Source organism: Poecile atricapillus, chromosome 7, assembly GCF_030490865.1.
Source record: "Poecile atricapillus isolate bPoeAtr1 chromosome 7, bPoeAtr1.hap1, whole genome shotgun sequence".
Classification (NCBI taxonomy): domain Eukaryota; kingdom Metazoa; phylum Chordata; class Aves; order Passeriformes; family Paridae; genus Poecile; species Poecile atricapillus.
Window position 1 is genome coordinate 17,436,022 of NC_081255.1, and position 18,739 is coordinate 17,454,760.

The 18,739-nt window shown below is 35.9% G+C and overlaps 1 protein-coding gene across 8 annotated transcripts in view; it reads left to right on the forward strand.

The window, feature by feature from the left end:
* Window positions 1-18,739, forward strand: part of EVI5 (ecotropic viral integration site 5) — a 74,491-nt gene that overhangs the window by 27,235 nt on the left and 28,517 nt on the right. For 5 of the 8 annotated variants that reach the window (XM_058842873.1, XM_058842878.1, XM_058842874.1 and 2 more), the window contains 8 exons: window positions 568-621; window positions 2,932-2,964; window positions 3,522-3,668; window positions 9,918-10,052; window positions 12,112-12,252; window positions 12,781-12,939; window positions 14,515-14,661; window positions 17,423-17,518. In XM_058842873.1, coding sequence (XP_058698856.1) covers window positions 568-621; window positions 2,932-2,964; window positions 3,522-3,668; window positions 9,918-10,052; window positions 12,112-12,252; window positions 12,781-12,939; window positions 14,515-14,661; window positions 17,423-17,518 — 912 coding nt within the window. The remainder of the gene's footprint in view (window positions 1-567; window positions 622-2,931; window positions 2,965-3,521; window positions 3,669-9,917; window positions 10,053-12,111; window positions 12,253-12,780; window positions 12,940-14,514; window positions 14,662-17,422; window positions 17,519-18,739) is intronic. The other 3 variants (XM_058842879.1, XM_058842880.1, XM_058842881.1) reach the window with 3 other exon arrangements.

Here is an 18,739-nt window from a genome sequence, read left to right on the forward strand (position 1 = left end):
GAGCTTCTTAGCAGAAGAGACTATTTTAGGGGAGATAGAAAAACAACCATATTTTGAGTTTGCCTTTTAGCCTGTCAGAAGAAAGCATTTACTGAACATATATCCAATGCACTGTTCTGAGGGGTATCGACCTCTTCTATCTCAGTTCTGACTGCAAAAATTTACAGGAAGTGCACTTGGTAAAGTTTGGAGTTCAGTACAATTCTTTCTTACTTCTGAGGCATTTGAGGTAATTCTCAGTATAACCTTACAGATTTATGTAAATTCTTGTGTGAAAAGGGAAGGAGACCTTGTAGCTGCCTCCTTAGCTTGTCCTAGTGCAGGGAGTGCAACTAGTGTTGCATAACATGAGATGTGTTCTTGCTTTTGCCGTGCCAAGCTGTTTAAACTCATATTTTGAGCTAGTACGTAATATGAAAGGATATTAAGAAGGTCACTAATTATTTTTTGGATTTATATTGATTTTCACGGATGTGATGAGATAAAAATGTTGTTAGTTTGCTTTGCTTTTATCAGACTTTCAATTCATAACTTGAGAAATGGATTTGTGAACTGTTTACCTTCCAGAGGTTGCGAACTGAAAATAGACTCCTAAAACAACGCATTGAAACACTAGAAAAAGTAAGTATGTTGGGGATTAGATTTAATTTCAATTAATTTAGACTTTATTGATTGCAATTTCATTATGTGAAGTGGGAATCTCAGAATTATAGTTTACTGTTTTCCTGATAATCTCTGGTGTTTTACTAGCAGTGCTTAGCCAAATAACATGGCTATCACCAAGAAATTAAGGTCAATGCTTTAAATATGTAAGGTTATGACTGCTTCTTAGTGATTATAAAATCAAACATTTTGACATACCCAGCTTGTGTGGTACTGTTTTCTTTCTGAATTAGAAGCATATGTTCAAAGTCCAGAAGACTCCATGAAATAGTGGACTGGTTGGTTGGAAAAGAGGTCATTGTGAGAGAATCCTCAGTTTTGAAAACCTGAAGCTGCTTGGTGTTTTTATGTAGGAGCAAAATGACAGACCTACCAATAACCAGAGAGATGTTGCAGCATTCAGATTGAGAACAGGAACACTGCCATTCATTCATTCGATGTAGTTTTCAGGTTTTGTGGCAATTTTGGGTACGTGGTGGGGAGAATATCTAAATACTTATTTTCATATATGTAGTCTGAAGTAGAGTTCTGTTAGGTTTTTTTGTAACTGACTGAAACTTCAAAAGTATGCATGAAGACTGCTGTGGATATTTTGCCAACTGTTCTCCAGTGGCCTCTCCTGTATCCTGGTATCACATTTCCTGTGGCAGATTGCATCTGAACTGCTCTGCTTAGGGCAGGGACCAACAGCAGGGACAAACAGGGACCATCTTTCAACAAATACAATTGAATGTTCTTGTGAGTTGCAAACAGTTGTTCACATTTCACAGGGAAGAAAATGGTAACATTTCAATTAAGAGTGACATAATTGAAAGACCTCACACTTCAGATGTTAAACCCCATTGCAATTTCTTGAAAAGCAGTCCGTCTATGTCAAATTCTAATTAACTGATTTCAGAATTTAGTTTGGAAAAGATGCATAATGAGGACATTGTGAAAGCTGTGACCAAAAATACGATTTTATGGACTTTTTTGTTTCTAGTATTGGAGATTTATAAAATGAATGGGAAAGATTAGGCTCTCTTTGAGAAGCTTGAAGCTGTAGTGAATCATTTCAATGCCCTTGGCAAATATATAATAGGTAATATCCTTGTTTTATACTTAACTTGTAGAGGTTTGAAATATTTTCTTTTTTAGTTAGGAAGTCCAGAATGAACTGCCAGATGCTAGTGCTTTTGCAAATTCTGTACTTAGAATTTCAGAATTCACCCTCAGAAAATCCCAATCTGATTGGAATTAAAACAATTCAACATGGGAAAATATCTATTAATAAGAATTTCTGCCGATTGTTAACATTGCAGCATTTGAAAGACATCATAAAGTGTGAAAAATACGTGGAGTTCTTCTGTTGGAAACTTACTTTTAAAGTACTTTTCCATCATTCAAACCCATCTGATTTAGTTGTGATTTCCTTAGTGTATCTTAACTTTTAAGAAATAGCTCTTACCTACCAGTTTGAACTTCAGTTTTAGTGGAGGTTGCAAGGACAAAGAATGTCTGGGAATAGATGTGTTTCTCTGTTGTAGAATGTTCAAAAAAATTAAGTGGTTTCAGAGGCGATAAAATAGAAATTAATTAAATGCAACAGCAGGATGGTAGGGCTTGTCAGTGTGCAAAACTGAAAATTTGTCTTGCAAGTTTGGCAAGGAAAGAGAATCTATGAACTGCTCAAGGAGTTACTACAAGAGTTCAGTAAAACAGAATGTTAGCTGTCATAGTTGACATTTCCTACTTGTCTGTCAGTTTGCACCATTTAACTTCCCTGCTTCATCTTAGTGGAAGCTGTAGTGCTGCATGAGTGCCTCAGTGCTTAGTGGAGTTCCCTCTGTGCTCAAATTATGCCTTTGTTTCATGTGGGGGGACTGTAGATTGTGTCTTGCATCTATCTATTCAATCATATCAGATAATGCTTCAGTAACTTTTGTTGATTAGGGAAGTAAGCCATTCAAATAAAAACACCGAATCTTCTTAAATGTTAAATGTCCAATCTCTTTAAATGTTACAGAAATCTGGCTTTGAAACCTTTTTGTAACAAAGATGGACTGTTGCAGAAAATCTGTTGCAGAAAAAGCTTCTTCCTGGGGCCTTCAGGCTGAGTTGCCTCATTTATATGAAGAGTTGTTGATTTTACAAAAAGAGTTGCACAGAAAATGGGTAGAATTTGGGCATTTTCTTTCTATCAGCTCTTGGTCTTTTTTGTCACTATTATCAGCCCCTTGTATTTTGGTTTCCCTTTTCCTCATTCCTATCTGAATTTTTCCTTTGTAGGAAAGTGCTTCCTTGGCAGATAGATTGATACAGGTATAGTCTTTTAGTCTTTTACTGTATGACTCTCTTTCTACTCATAAAAAACCCCAACTGCTTTAATGCATGCATATTTGCATGCTGTATTCTAGCCCTGCTTTGCTGATTTGGAATAAATACAGAGCTAATATATCCTGCTAGAGACTTGTTTAATTTCATTTACTAAAAATATATAAACCCAATACCTGCACGTTATAGTAATTTTCCTAACCTATTGTAATTTTTTGTACAAATTCCTGTGGCAAATGGATTCTATGACACTGTATTAACAATGAAATTGAATAGTGAACCTCAATCTGTGCATGTACAACTGAGTAATAATGCATGAAAGGAATTTTATTGAATGCAAGTACAAAACTGTGCTTGCTAAATGGATGCTGAACTTTGTAATAAAGTACTAAAGCAGCTTTTTAGTACTACTTTGTCCTAAAATTTCTACCAATTATACTCTGTGCTGTTTGCAAAACCAATCTGATGAAATAAGCAGCTAAGCATCACAAAGGTAGTTTTCCTTGGATTTGTCAAGTGCTTAAAAAAATGAATTATGTCCTAAGGGACAAGTGACAAGGGCCCAGGAGGCTGAGGAAAACTACCTCATAAAACGGGAGCTGGCCACCATCAAACAGCAGAGTGATGAGGCCAATACTAAACTGGAGCAAGCTGAGAATACCATCAGGGAGCTCCAGCAACAGCAGCAATGGGTAAGGAGCCTGGCAGCACATCATCTCATCTTTGTCACATGTGTTTATTTTTCCTCATCATTACATGACATGGTCTCTGTGCTGTCTTTGTAAACCCCTGTTCATTGTGATTTGCATTCTTAAAATTACACAAATTGGACTAAATGAAATTTTGCTCTGTTCTACTGATAGATGAGATTCATAACCCTGGATAGGTGTAAGTTATAAGTTAATAAAAAAACCATAAACAACCAACCCACAATGAAATGCACCAAGGAAAAAACTCAAAAAACTTCCCACAAAACAACACAAAACCCTTCCACAAAATAAATACAAAAAAACATACATACAACCTCTGATAGCTCTTAATGCTAAAAATCTAGTCATTGCAAGTTGTGTCACTCTGAATACTCAAATTTGAGCATTGATTCACAGTGCCCTTACCTAGTGTATAACTGACGTCAGTTTCTTTCGTATTGTTTTTTCTGTGTACCTGTATTTGTTTTTTTTTTTTTCTGAATATGCTAAAATTTACTGCTTGCTGAAGTAGAAGAGTATTGTCCCTGATTTTGGAACTACAGAACTTGATTTGAAAGTGTGGGTTTATGTGCATATGGAGCAGGAAAATAATTTTTAGTAGCCTTTTCTAGTGCTGCACTTGTGTGCACTCTGTGTTTTAGGTAGTAAAATGGTCAAGACTTCTGACTGTTGCTGTAAGACTGAAGTTACTTCCCCTAAGACACTTGGAAGTGCTCAGTATCTTCTCTATGGGTGGGCAGGGGGAAGCATTTTAGCATCTTCACTTGCTGACTAAAACTGTGCACCACTATGTTGATGTGAATATCCTCATATTGTTTTAAGTGGTATCCAACTACTTGTCCAGAGTCTTGGGAATTTCAGGAGTAGGAAATGCAACTTACTAGAACTAAGTATCCTGCAGCTGCTTACCAGGTTTCTTAATGTCAGTATGGCAGTTTGTTTTACGTCTTCCACTAAAGGTCTAGAAATACCTGTGTCTCATATTGGAAGGTAAAGATGAGATTTACTGTTAGAGTGAAAAGAAATCACAACTTAAGTGCAACATTCTAGAACTAGTTTATTATGTCTGTTTAATGCATTTCAGTGTAAAAAAGACACACATTTTAGAATAGTTGTAAGAAGTGATTAATGAGCTGTTACTCTCTCATGTGAAATACTGCTTTTTATAGAACTTGAATAATTTCTTTAGGGGGAAAAATATGAAGAAATTATGATTAGGAAGATGGGGATGGTCTAGTAATGCTTTCCAACATTTTTAGATATATTGTAATCTTTCAAGTAAAATGCAATGAGAAACATTTATAGACTTTTGGATATCCAGGTGTTTATTGTCTGATTACAATAGTACACATACCTTTGGTATGTGTTTTTTAGAGGCATCCATGTTAATGACCTGTATGCAATTAAAAGTTATTAGAAGACTAAGATACTATATTTATTTATTTGTTAATTGGTGGGAAAATGACTATTAAAACTAATGCCTTTAACCATCCTGGGGACCTTACTGAGTAGCAATGATGGGAAGACCTGACAGGTTGCCTGACAGGCATGGGAACTGATCCTGAGCAAAACCTTAGATAACTGTGGATTGCAAATTTGACTGGGCTGGAGCTGTGAGTGCAGACAACTAGACAAGTACTGTGAGAATGGAGAGTAAGTTAAATTATGAGCATGCTTCCTTCTTTCCGTGCTTGCAGCATACTTTTCCTCCACATGGCTGTAGGATAACTGACTGTGTGTGTGGAACTGAGACTGTAAATCCATATGGTTACAGACAGATTTGTGCCTAACAGCTGGCTTATTCTGAAGTGCAGGGAATAGCACTGTGGCTTAGAGACCCATCAGAATCAGATAGCGTGGTCAAAGTGTTAAAATGGTTTAAGTGAGGAGCATTCACTAGATTCTGCTGCATCAGTAAAACATGTAATTGAACAGGCTTTAACTATTTCCAAGCATGGATGTGGGAGCAACAAATGTAAGCAGCTGCATGCATTTAGGGCTCCACCTGGTGGGAATGCATGGATTTATTTGGAATTTTGATATTTTACTGTACACTGGTAAATTTTTTGCCACTTGCTAGTGCCAGCAGCTTTGTTCTTGGCAATACTCCTTTTCAGTATTGTCTTGCAAGTATCTTGTCGTCTTTAATGTTTTCTTCTCTAATTATTTCAGCTTTGTTTATTGTAAGCAAGAATTATTGCACTGTAAACTTGTACTTTTGTAAACTTATTGCACTTCATAGTTTATCTGTGCTTATTTAAAGATACAGCATCTATTGCATATATTTTATCATCTACATATTTTTCAGTCTTGAATTGTCTGTTTCAGCATGATAAAAACTGTAGTGTTTGGACATGAATTTCTGAGTAGAAATATATTAGAAGAACTGCCTAAGGGTACTTGCAACTGCCTCTTCTGAACAACACTGTGGGATTAAAAAAACCCACTGTTTTGTTGGTAGCAAAAATTATCTAAACAACTGTATTTCTAAGAAGGTTAGCATATCCTTTGTATAAAGGTTGTATATTTGTATTTGAGTATTATCAAGGATTTATGCTATCTGTTCTATGAGTCTGGATAGCATAGGCTGGATGGCTTAAGGGTAAGTATTGAAGGTATTTACTGGATTTGTGTCTGAAGAAATTCTCCCCTGCAGCACTTCTGAATATAGAGAAGGGTAGAGGAGTATTCTTTTGATCGAAGCCCAACACCAGAAGCCCAAATTACGCACAAGTTTATTTTTTACTGTGCTAAGCTATTTATAGATAGTTTTTATTTAAACTAGAATGACTTCATTATGAAGTGTGGAGTCTACTTAAAGAGGTAAACATTATACTAACAAATGATACTAATCTCTCTCTGGCTTGTCTGGTCTTTAAATGTAGAAGCTTGCCAAAGGCAAGTCATGGTGGGTTACGAGATGATTAAGAGGAAGGTGGCTTCTTCCTCATACTGCTAGTATGCTAGTAAATCAAGAACGAAATACAGAGTTTTCTTTTGAGGCATACCAAGAGCAATGGTATTTGAGGAGTTAGGGGAAAGGGTAATCAGCTTGTTGTAACTTACTCCTGATAATTATGTGCTGAAAGTTTTATTTTCTGTTCTTTTCCCTTGTGTTTCTAAATGAAAAGGTAGCTTCTTGCTGGATGAAAACACCTCCAGAATGCAAATCTTGTCTTTCCCTGTGACACTGTAATTGTCAATGATTACCCAGTTCATTAGTCTGAATGCTTTAAAATTGAATCTGATAAATTGGAGGCTAATCAAGCTAAAATTAGTTCACATCTTATTTTTAAATAGGCTCTTCAGCTATATTATGTGAAGATAGAATTTTAATTGACTAAGCATTCAGATGGAAGCATATGAATTTTGCAAGGTAATTTATAGTGATGTATGTGGTTATTGTTACAGCAACTTCATAATGCATAGTTTCTTTTCAGGAACTCATGCTAAAATGACTGATAATAATTAAGAACACAGTAACTGATATTGGGAATATATGCTTGTAAATGAGTTTATGGAAGGCTTCACTTTATTTTACAGTATACTTTCCTAATACTGTGTTCTGACTTGCAATGAAAAAGCAGAAGATAAGAATACTGTATTTAGGGAAGTACTACAGTTAGTGCTTAAATGTGTAAACAAAGTTAGCTGGGAGCTGCTGAATCATCTGTTAATTGCTCTTCAGTATAGTGTACTGGAGAAACATTGTGTAATTGTATCTGTCATCAGCCAAAATAATATTTGCTATGGTTATGTTTAAGAAAAGTTGTGTGGAAATAAATCCAGTTGTATGAAGCCAAGCAAGGACTTGTTTCTTTCAGAATGAAGTGGCTGTAGAACTACAGTTTTAGCCCTTTATATTACATATGTCTCTTCAACATGGACAAGAAAGTGTTACTGTGGTTAAAATGTTTGGTGGTGCCTGAAAGTCTGTATTTGCATTGTGGCTTTTGTCAGAAATTCTAGGCCTTAAGGTAAATATATAAAAGCAGATCTTTTTTTCTGCAGTCAATTTAAAAGTAGTTTTCAAACACTGTTCTAACTATAAACTTGTATTACCTTTATATACTAAATTATTAAAATTGTGCTTTGTTTTACTAGGTAGCAAAACTCACAACTTTTAATTTGTGAATCTTGATCTCGTCAGTCTGTTTTGATCTTAGCTGGGGTTTTTTACCAGTATATCGAGTTTGTTGTGGCTAAGTAAATAAGTACTCTTAACATATTCCTTAGGCAGGTGAAACCTAAAGACAGATTTAAAGATGGCATGACACATGCCTGAAACTGGGTTAATAACTTTTCTTACATTCTCCATTACTCATTATTTGATAAACATCAATTAGATTTTTACAGAATACTCTTACATTATTGCAAAATCAGCATGTATTCAGTTCTTTAAATCTGTGGTTTTCTCTCAGTGTCCTGGAAAATACTAGAGAACTTCCTACTTTACAAGAGAGAGAACGCTGCACTTGCTCTCATTCCATATGTATCTCAGACAGAAATCTGAACATGAAATGTAGAGTCCATCATCTAAGTTGCTGTGTATATCATGGGATGAACTCGTACAAACAGCGAGGGAATTAAAAAGAGTGGTTGCTTCTTCTCTGCCTCTGCATGGTGTTACATATGGTACTTGTGTTGCTACGTGATGTGAAGCAGCTGTAGAAATGAATTAGCATTGTCCACCATCCTCTTCCTTACACTCAAATCAGGTCTGCCCCCACTGCTTGCTGAGGCAAAAACATTGTGTGGGTTGAAAATAATATGAATTTGATTAGTATGGTATAAGGGAGAATTAATATTAATGTAAAAGGATCATACTGTATCTGGGTTCTGTGTGTGTTCACATGCACACAGTATGCTGAGTGCTTAGGGGGATGATGTCAGTGACACTAAAAGCTGCCTGCCTGAGCTGCCTTTGCCTTTTAATGCTTTGTACCTATCCCCTCCATTACAGCTTCCTGTAGGCACATACATACAAGAAATATAGTAACACTAAGAGAAGCGTACATTTTGCATTTGGATTGTACTGTAAGTCATGACAAAAGGTTTAGTTTGCCTGCAGAAGTAAAAAAGCAAATAAAAAAAAAATTTCTTGACCATATAGTTACATTTAAATCCTTGTTTTGTCCTGTTTGCCTTTTATTTGTACATAAAAAGTAAGGGAATGTCACACCCTAACAGAAGCATGTGGGACTGAAGATTTCTGTTCATTTTTTACTGATTTCAGTTGCAGAAAACGAAATTGTTTGATGCAAACATAAAGTAAGACACAGCTGTATCTTTAGTATCAGGAATAGTATTTTAAAAGTTGAATTGTTAATTAAAACTTAATCTATGCATCCAAGTGTAGTACTTGCATTTTATAATGTAGTTAATGACACCAAAAGTATATTAAATTATTTTCCTCTAAATGTAATTTCCAGAGTAGCTATGTCAACAAAGTAACTAAACAACTACACTTTGAGGATTTCAACACCCACTTTTTTCTTCAATCAGAAATTTAAAGGCTGATTTAGGTTGGTGTTGCCTATTGAGCAAGTTTGACAATCTGTCAAACTGGCAAGTCATTTTAAAGAGACCCAGGAAAGAGATAAAATGTATTTTTAAACTGCTGATTGGGGGGAAAAGTGAGTCTTTTGAATATAAGTGCTTCAGTTGGAGGTATCTGAATCTCAGAAGGAATATATAGAGTATGAGCAAATGAGAGCCAAGAGCTGGAGTGAAGAAAGAGGCAAACTAAAGTCATTGTGCATTGAAGCATATGTAGTTTTATTTTAAATCCAAGATTATGAAAGCATTCTGTTGAATTGGAGTTCAAGTGAACAGGGTTTCAGTGGTACTTGTGTTAACCTTGTAATTGCTGGTCTTTCCTGAACATCTTTTTCTGCAGATCACAAAATAATCACAGATTGTTTGAGAATCCTTCAATTTGGTTGACAGTGAGAGAAAAGTATGAGTTGTTGCTTGTGAGTTCTAGTAGGGGTCTCAGATCTGGCTGACACATTTGGCTGTGTGGAGGTGCAGTTGTTTGAGAGGCAGAGCAGTAGGGATAAATTTGTTAGCAGTCTAGATTAACATTTACAGACTTGTATAAGGTAAGCACTTAGGCTGGAATTCCTGATCTTAAGCATTTGAATGTACTTTTCCCACCAAATCTGGTATATAAAACCCCTTTCAAACAATCTGTACTTCATACTAAACATATTTCTGCAAACTTTGTAGCATAAATGCAGTTCACGATACAGTGAAGACTTTGTGCTACAGCTGGAAAAAGAGCTGGTCCAAGCCAGGCTGAGTGAAGCAGAATCCCATTGTGCCCTGAAGGAGATGCAAGATAAAGTTCTAGAGATGGAAAAGGTAAATCAAACCAGGACCCTCTGTACAGAACAGCACTAGAAACAGACTGCGGGTCCCTGTCATTCTTTGCAGAACTGTGCTCTAGAACCTTCTCTTCTATGCTTCTGTGACTGCAAGATGCTTTTCTAACCTGAAACTACAACAATGAAACTAAGGTCTGTTTGCACTGGGAAAAGTTTGTGAATAACTGATCGCTTTTCTTCTATTCCTGAAGCCTGCTGTAGTGAAAAACTTGGATTCTGCTTAAGTCTTGACAGGAAACATCAATTGTTTCAAAATAATATCCTGCAACAAGAGCAGTGGGCTTAGAGTGAGCACTGAGATTATGTGAAACTAAATAGTTTGAGAGGGTAAGAAGAAAGGATTCAATATTAGCATTTCCGTCCCATTGTGGACAGGGAAAGAATCCCTTCACTGCTCGGTATCAGAATCTCTGCTGCCTTTTGGGTGCCATGCTAGCTTGTAACTTACTGATGCCAGAGTTCAAGCTGTACTCAAACTTACTGTTAAATTTGCTTCTTTGAAGCAAAATTTAACTGCAAGATAAACTAGCAAAAGGAAGAAAACCCCAATAACTGACCTGATATAAAGCATGCTTTTCATATCCTGTTCTACTGGCTTTGGAATTAGTTTCCCTAGCAAATTTTAACGAGCTATGTACCCAGGCTAGAACTTACTACCAAATTAGATTAACCCACTGGAATCAAGATTTATTTTTCAATTATATGATGGGCTTAGTATTAATAGCATGTTAGTTCTTACTGTATTGACCATTGCTAAGAATTCAGGATATAAAGTGTTTTTCAAAATTTAGGAGACTACTTCGCTTCATCAGTATGGAGACAACATACAATGAAAACTTACCCGTGAAGAAAAAGTGGAATAGTGCGGTCAGTTCCAGTGTACCAGACAGACTCAGACATACAGTAATATTTCAGTCTGTCACAATGAACTTATGCACGTGAGAAAGTGGCTGAAGTGAACTCCCTCAAATTCCCCCAGTGCAGCTCTTTACTGCTATTAGTGATGAGTTGTGTAATCTGGGGAGCTTCTGTTGAATAACCTGAGACTTGCATGGCCATAATGACAGTGCCATAAACATTCAGAAACATACCCTCTCATTTGCTGTATTTACCAATACTCAGATCCTGTGATTTTGAAGCATGGAATGCTAATCAATGGCTGTTGTGCTGTGTTCTGTTAATGTTAATCATGTGCTTTACTCAACTCTCAGGAAAACCTGACAGCTGTCACAGTACTATACATCTGCAAAACCACTTGATTTTGCTGAAAACAACTACTGGGAGATAAAAGTAGAAAGTGATGAAGAACAGTTCAACTTTGAATATTTAGTGACCAGCGATTTGTTGTAGGGATATTGTAGACAGCCTGTCCATTTTCTTACCCTCTTGTTTTTTCCCCAGGTTTCCATTATTAGGATTTCATCTGTTTTGCTTTTCCTGGTGTGTTCACGTTTTCTGTTTAGTCTTCTCTCACCTTTCTGCTTTTTCCCTCATGTGTCTTGCACTTTCATCTCTAAGATCTCTTGACTGGTTGTTGTTTGTAAATATTAACAGATGGTTCCTTTGTCAGCATATCTGTTCTCCTTTTCAAAGCCTGATGACCTACTTCTTAAAAAATAAATTTTCATTCATTATTTTTCCTGTAACCTAAACAAATGTTAGAGCTTTAAGGTGTAATTTCAGTTCCCTGTTTGCTTTACTTTTTATCAACTAGATCAAAACCTTTCAGATTACTCTCCATTTTTGATGATGTGTTCAAATACTGTAAATGTAATTTTTTGTTAGGGATACCATTCAGGGAAGTCTTGAAGTCAGAGTAGCTAGAACGACTACCTTATAAATTTTTCTTTGTAGTTGGCAGTTATTTATACACACTCACTATATCCAGAAGCTTAGATTTTTGATGATTTTTATTTTGCAGAGGATGTGCACCTAAAGTTTTCTTAGTTATTGTTCCATGTCTATGTTCTTGGACTGGGTTTCACTAAGCACAATTTTATTCAAATACATATTTAAGAGGGTGGTCCTTGTTGCAGAGGAACAGCTCCCTCCCTGATGAGGAAAATGTTGCCAGACTACAAGAAGAACTGATTGCAGTAAAATTAAGAGAAGCAGAATCTTTGATGGGTCTCAAAGAACTAAGGCAGCAAGTCAAAGATTTGGAGGAACACTGGCAGGTATGGGTAGCAATACACTTTTATGAATTTTTATTTTCAATGATAAATCAAAAGACTATAAAATTTTGAGATACTGAGATGAAGTAGAAACTAATGATAATGTATCAAATTGCTGAGGTGAGAAAACCCTTAAATTCATTCTAACAAGAAACTTAACTTCAAAAGTATGTTAGAAATTGGTGCCTAGCTGTTATAAATGGCAGAGGGCCTGTGCTACCAGCTAACTGTAATGGTAGGAGGGAAGTACCTGATCAGTACTCCTACTTTGCTAAATGTTAGAAAGGGCTAGAAATAGACAAAAATCTCAGGATATACTTGCAATTCACTGACTACTGTAGCTGGGAATTAATGTATTCAGGTTTTAATTGTCCATTCTTAAAACCAGTAAGTTTCCATTGGTTTTTAGCTTTCAGGATCAACAGGGGAACTCTAGCTATTTGTCCTCATATAACTGTGAGACCTTAGATGAAGTAAGAAAATTACCAGGAATGATCAAGCATTATCAGCAAAAACATGCTGTTTTTCTAGCGTCATTTAGCTCGTACCACTGGAAGATGGAAAGATCCTCCCAAAAAAAATGCAGTGAATGAGCTACAGGATGAGCTGATGACAGTGCGGTTGAGAGAAGCAGAAACTCAGGCTGAGCTGAAAGAGACCAAACAAAGAATGATGGAGGTGGAGACACAGGTATGTTATTGAACACTAGGACGTGTGGATTGAGCGGGATGCTGGCAGTTTGGTGTTAAATGGTAGATACCTGATTGATGATCTTCACTGCTTACATGCAGGACTTTAGTTCCAAAATGTGGGATGTTTTTACTTCTGTTAGATGGGGATGGGAGACTCTAGTGCATACAGTCCAACTTTAATGTCTCTTCTTTAATCTTCTCCAGGACTATGCTTCCTGAATTTCTAGTTTGGGTTAGTTGGTAGATGCTGAATGTGTGTGCATCTTAATTCATTACATTTTAACAGGTGTAATAACAACAAAAGTATGTTTAAGGTATTTTAAATTTCACAAATCTAATTGGCAATTCTGATAATAGTAGTATTTAGATAGCAGTGTGTGCTTTTGTGTGATGACATTGGTGATTTATTTTCTGCTGAGGTCATGAATCTGGTTACTGAGCTGTGGACTCAGCAAAGCAGCTATGTATTGGTCAGGGGGTTTTTATCACAAGGTTTGCCATTTATGTGCCAGAATAGAAAAGCGTGGGTTACTCCTGCTGAGGTTTGTGCAGAAAAAACAATCATACCTTGACTGCCAAGATTTTTTTGTGTAACTAGGGAATAAGTTGCCAAGCACCTGCAATGAAAGTGCACTAAAGAGATGAGTTCATATTATATTAGAAAACTTCCACTCAAGGTAATAAGCACAATGTGTTAGTGATTGAGTAGGATTTGTAACAGACTTCTAAGAAATCTTCCCATGAGATACCTCCTAAACGTTACTTTTTTGAAAGAGATTTATGCATCCAAAAAACTAAACAAACAACAGCTTTACTTGACAAGATTCAACAATTCCAGAAACCAGGAGAGCATGTAAGGACGTGCTATTGAAGAGAGATTAACCAACTGCAAGGCATATGAAGGTTTCTTTCTGACAGAGGCACCACTTGGACTTCTTGCCTTCTCAAGTTTTCTCTAACGTGTCAATATTGTTTTGGTCAGTAGGGGGCATAGAGATCCTGCTGTCTGGCTTACATGTATTTGGGTACTTCTCACTTGAGTGTTTCACATGGAGTCTTGGTGTGTGCTCTAGCTGTCTGGCTGTCATCTGAGAGCAATGCCATTCTCGTGGTATGGTGTGCACAGCTTTGGGTACAAATGCTGTGACTTGTACATGTGCACTGATCTCAACTAAGGTGCCATGTTGCTTTCAGGAATTCACTGGACAGGAAATGTGCACAGTATTTCTGACATACCTGATCTTTCCTGGTGCATAGTGCAGTTAGGATACAAGTTCACAAAATCTGCCTTACCTAGGCAACAAATTGGGAAAAAAAGATCTACTGGAGCTTTGCAATAATGCTCTTACAATGAGACATCTGTTTAAGAACAATTTTAATATCCTGGTCATAAAAAAAAGTCATGCAAACTTTTCTGATGACACTTGGAAACCTCTGAATGCTTTTTCATCAAAAGTTTTTTTATGGTAAATGATCTCTAAGTCTGTTTTGTCAGACTTCAGGGAGTTAGTTAATATCCTTTCCTTAACATGTATTTAGCTTCCTTTTTTTTTTTTTTTTTCATAAATTTCAGAACCAGATCAATAGTAATCACTTAAGAAGGGCAGAGCAAGAGGTTACCAACCTACAGGAGAAGGTGCAGTACCTTTCTGCACAGAACAAAGGACTTCTGGCTCAGTTGAATGAAGCAAAACGTAGACAAGCAGAGATTGAATGCAAGGTAAATAACATCCTGAAAAGAATACTTGTGCGCTAATATATGTATATTTCAGTCTTGTCTGCCATTGTTGAATAAAATTGTGTCTTAACTGAGAAGCATAAACCATAAAACCAAAGTTCTTTTTACTGACTTTGACAATACACTCTTGAATTTACCATCTCATAAAAAACACTTGAGGTTTTGACAGAGCTGTTTCTTTGTGGTCCCACGAAGATAAACATTTACTTTAAAGTGTGGTTCTACTCAGAAAAGTGTCTGTGTATAAAAAGACACTCCTCAACAACAGACTCTTTCAGATTCTCATTTTTCTTACTGTCTTGCTGATTCCATTTGTTTCTAGTGGGACCTGAATATACAGTGCAGCAAAGAAGTAATTTCTGCTGACTCATCAAACTCCATCACTTTTAAGAAAAAAGACACTGAATCTTAACTAGAAGAAATTTCTTCTATTGACTTTCTTGTTTGCCATAATCTCTGGTTTCCCAATTACAGTTTTTTAATGTTGAAATTATTTTTACTGATTTTTTTTTTAATAATCACAATCTTGATGATGTCTTTTTTATGTAACCCGTAACTTATTTTGTTTGGCTAGTTTTTGATACTGAATGTGCTCATTAATCCTTAAGGGACTGAGAGTCAATCTTCTGTTTTCATGTTGACTATATATAGAGCAATATGTCTTTAACCTGATAAATGAGTTAGTACACATAACTATTCTCAATGGGATAATACATTTGTAGAACAATGTTCTAGCATGGGCTAGAGAAAAGTGTGACAGTAATAGACAGAGCACCAGTCATATTCTTTAGAGATTCTGTGAAATTCTGAAAGTAGCTGTGGTCAATATTCAGTGAAATATCTTCACTGACATACACTAACATTAGATCCTGAACCTTATTTTGCAGCTAATAGAAAAAGATTACAATTTACACTGTAAGATGCTTTACAAGTAATATTTGATTATATATCAGAAACAACAATAATTATTCCTGATTCTATTAATAACTGATGTTGGATTATTTTTTTTTCAAATTGTTTTTTCAAATTGTTTGAAATCATGCTCTAGTTTTACTTTTGTCTTGGCTAGGCAGCAATACTTCTACTGTCTCAAAAAATATATATTTGGATTTTCAACTCCCCAGTTGTTTTATGCATAACAGACTGGCATGTTATTTCAGGAGCCTGTGTTTTTCTTTTAAAAGATATCTTGAAATACTTAAGCAGAAATAAAAATTTTTGTAGCCAGTTGCATCTCATACCACCTGTACAGCAATCATTTTTGTCACAGGTGTGTATTGTTATGTTTTTCCCTTTTTATGTGACTACTGCTTCTACAGGAAGGACTCAATTTCAATTTTTTTTCTTGAAACTCACCACTCATCTTTCTAATCAGTCGTGCTAAAGAATTTACAACTTAAGATCTGTGCCCCCACCCAGTCTTGTCTTTCCTACCATATCAACTTCTGTGGTAATTATTGAGAACGTGTTCTGTTTCAGAGATAAAGCATCAGTGCCATCTAGAGCAGCACTATTGACTCATCTCTGATACCAAAGTCAAACCAAGCCAGTCTTTCCTTCAGCTTTCAGTTAAATACATGCAATCCTGTGGACTTGTCGGTTTGGCTTCATTTGAGCAATCATGCAACAGAATTTAGCAAGAATGGCTAAACTTTGGCTAGCACATGATAGATTTCTCTGAAATGGGCTCCACTGATTACAAATGCAGTTAACTGGGTCCTGTAGATTATCCACCTCCATTACAGAAATATTTAAAAACAAACAAAACCGAACAAATAGCATGTTTAGAAGTAGCTAGTATGGATAAGCTTTGATACGTTCGATTTGATCTCAACTCCACTGTCTAATGAAGGGTGATTGAGTACTGTTAGTTTACAGAACACATTAAAATAACTGAAGTGCTTGAACTGATTTGCAGTAAATACAGTTTAGTTACACCAGTCAGCTATAAAAGTAAGTGTACCTGAGCCTAATTTGTCTCTTCCCCAGAACAGTTTGCTCTTTAGCTGATAGTATTGCTCCCTTATTATCTAACACTGCTTTCTCTCTGTGGGTGTACCAGGCTGCTGACAATATAATATTGTTGTGTGCTCTGGAGTTTTGAGGACTTGCCTCATAAAACAGGACATTTTTTTCTCTCATATTCAAACTCAAATTACCTATCATTTATAGACAGATTTGTAGGTTAAACTTACAATGGGAGGCCAATTGTAGGTTATGTGCATTAGTATTTTATTCTAAAATGTCTTTGTTATATACTTGTGATTAAGCTGGAGTAAATGAGGTTGAGAATACATTTGCTTTTGTATTTCATTTTTTAAATTTTTTTTAGGAGAAAGGAAATGATGAAATAAGTAACTCTTGCTTAGCTTTGCTGTTTCTATGCATATAAAGTCCAAAATTAAAACATGAGCTGATTTCTTTTATTATGCTGATTCTTTTTCTTAATTTACAGTATAATATTTCTGGAAAACAAGACAGTTGTTTTCTGGACCTTGAAATTTATAACAGCAAGTTTTCAAAACGGCACAGATTTTTTTTTTTTTTTTTTTTAGATTACTATAGTTTGGAGTTTATATTAGATTATTACATAATCCTCCTATGGGTTAAAATTAAATTTGAGTTCTTTAGAAGTTTGCATAGCAGTGTATTAAGTTTTCTCAGGATTTTGGGTAAAAGCAGTGCACAGTCTTTAATCAGCTAAAACTGGTATTAGTTAGCTCCCATTTCTGGCTTGTTTCAGAGTAAAGAAGAAGTGATGGCAGTACGGCTCCGTGAGGCAGACCGCATTGCAGCTGTGGCAGAACTCCAGCAGCATATTGCTGAATTAGAAATCCAGGTAACAAGTGATGGCATTAAATGTGAAACTTGATACTGATTAGATTTTGTACTTTGTGAGTTTTTTTCTTCCTCTGTTGTATTTGTTCATTAGCCTACTGTGAATACAAGACACTGCCTTTGCCAAGTGGGATAATGCTGTATTGCTGAATTCCTGTGTAAGCGAGGTCTTAAATCTAACTTGGGCACATACTTGTGAGCTGTTAATAATTCCTTCTGTACAAATACCATGTTAAAGGCAGCGGTCGTTTTAACTCTGACTTCTGTTTTGTTTTTTGCTTATAATTGGTGGTATACTTCTTACCAATTAATAGACAAGATTGAAAACATCCTCTGTCCAAAAAAACATGCATACAATTTTGATTCCAGCAACCTTTTTTTTTTCCCTGTGCTTACTCTTCTGCTATGATCAGTATTGAAGGATTTATTGTAAAACTCTTACTCCCTTCATGTAAATCTGGAAACCAGAAATATTTACTGCTACCACACCACTGTAGGATCTCAAGGGGCATCCTCTGTCCTCTGTGCTGTTCCTTACACTTTCAGTTCCTTTCGGAGCTTTCACTGTCCCATGAACTTGCTGCTCCCTTGATGCGAAAACCAGAAATTGCTGTGCTTCATATTTTCTTGGCTTTGAGAGATGTCTTACTGTAGTCTGACCTTTCTATACTTGTATACTGTTGTGCTCTCTGAATTCTGATGCAAAGTTTTTCTTGGTTATTTTTACTGTTACAAACTAGTTACTGTCTGGTTTACTGTTTTTAAAATCTGGTGCTGGTATCATGTTTCTTCCCTCTGAAATCTTTCCTTTGAAGTGATGATAATATTGTTTCAAAGCCACCTTTTCCCTATGATTTCTCAACTAGTTGTATCTTTTTCATCTCTTCCTATACGGAATGTAGAAATAAATTTCATTGTGCTTGCATAAGGAATTCTTGCTATATTTCCTCTAGTGCAGCAAGCACTACATTTATTGAAAGTTAGAGCAATCATTTCTTTAAATCATAAAATGCTGTGATCAGTAGAAATATCTAGAAGTATGGTAAGCATTGCATATGAATCATTTATCATCTAGTAAGATAACTAAAGTGTAGCTAAGTTAAGGTCAATCTTCTGCTCAAATTAACATTTAAAAAAAATAGAGGGGAAGTTTAAAGGTTTCTTCAAATGATGTGATTTTGTAGGTGGGGAGTACTCATTTTGTATTATTTTTACCTTAGCA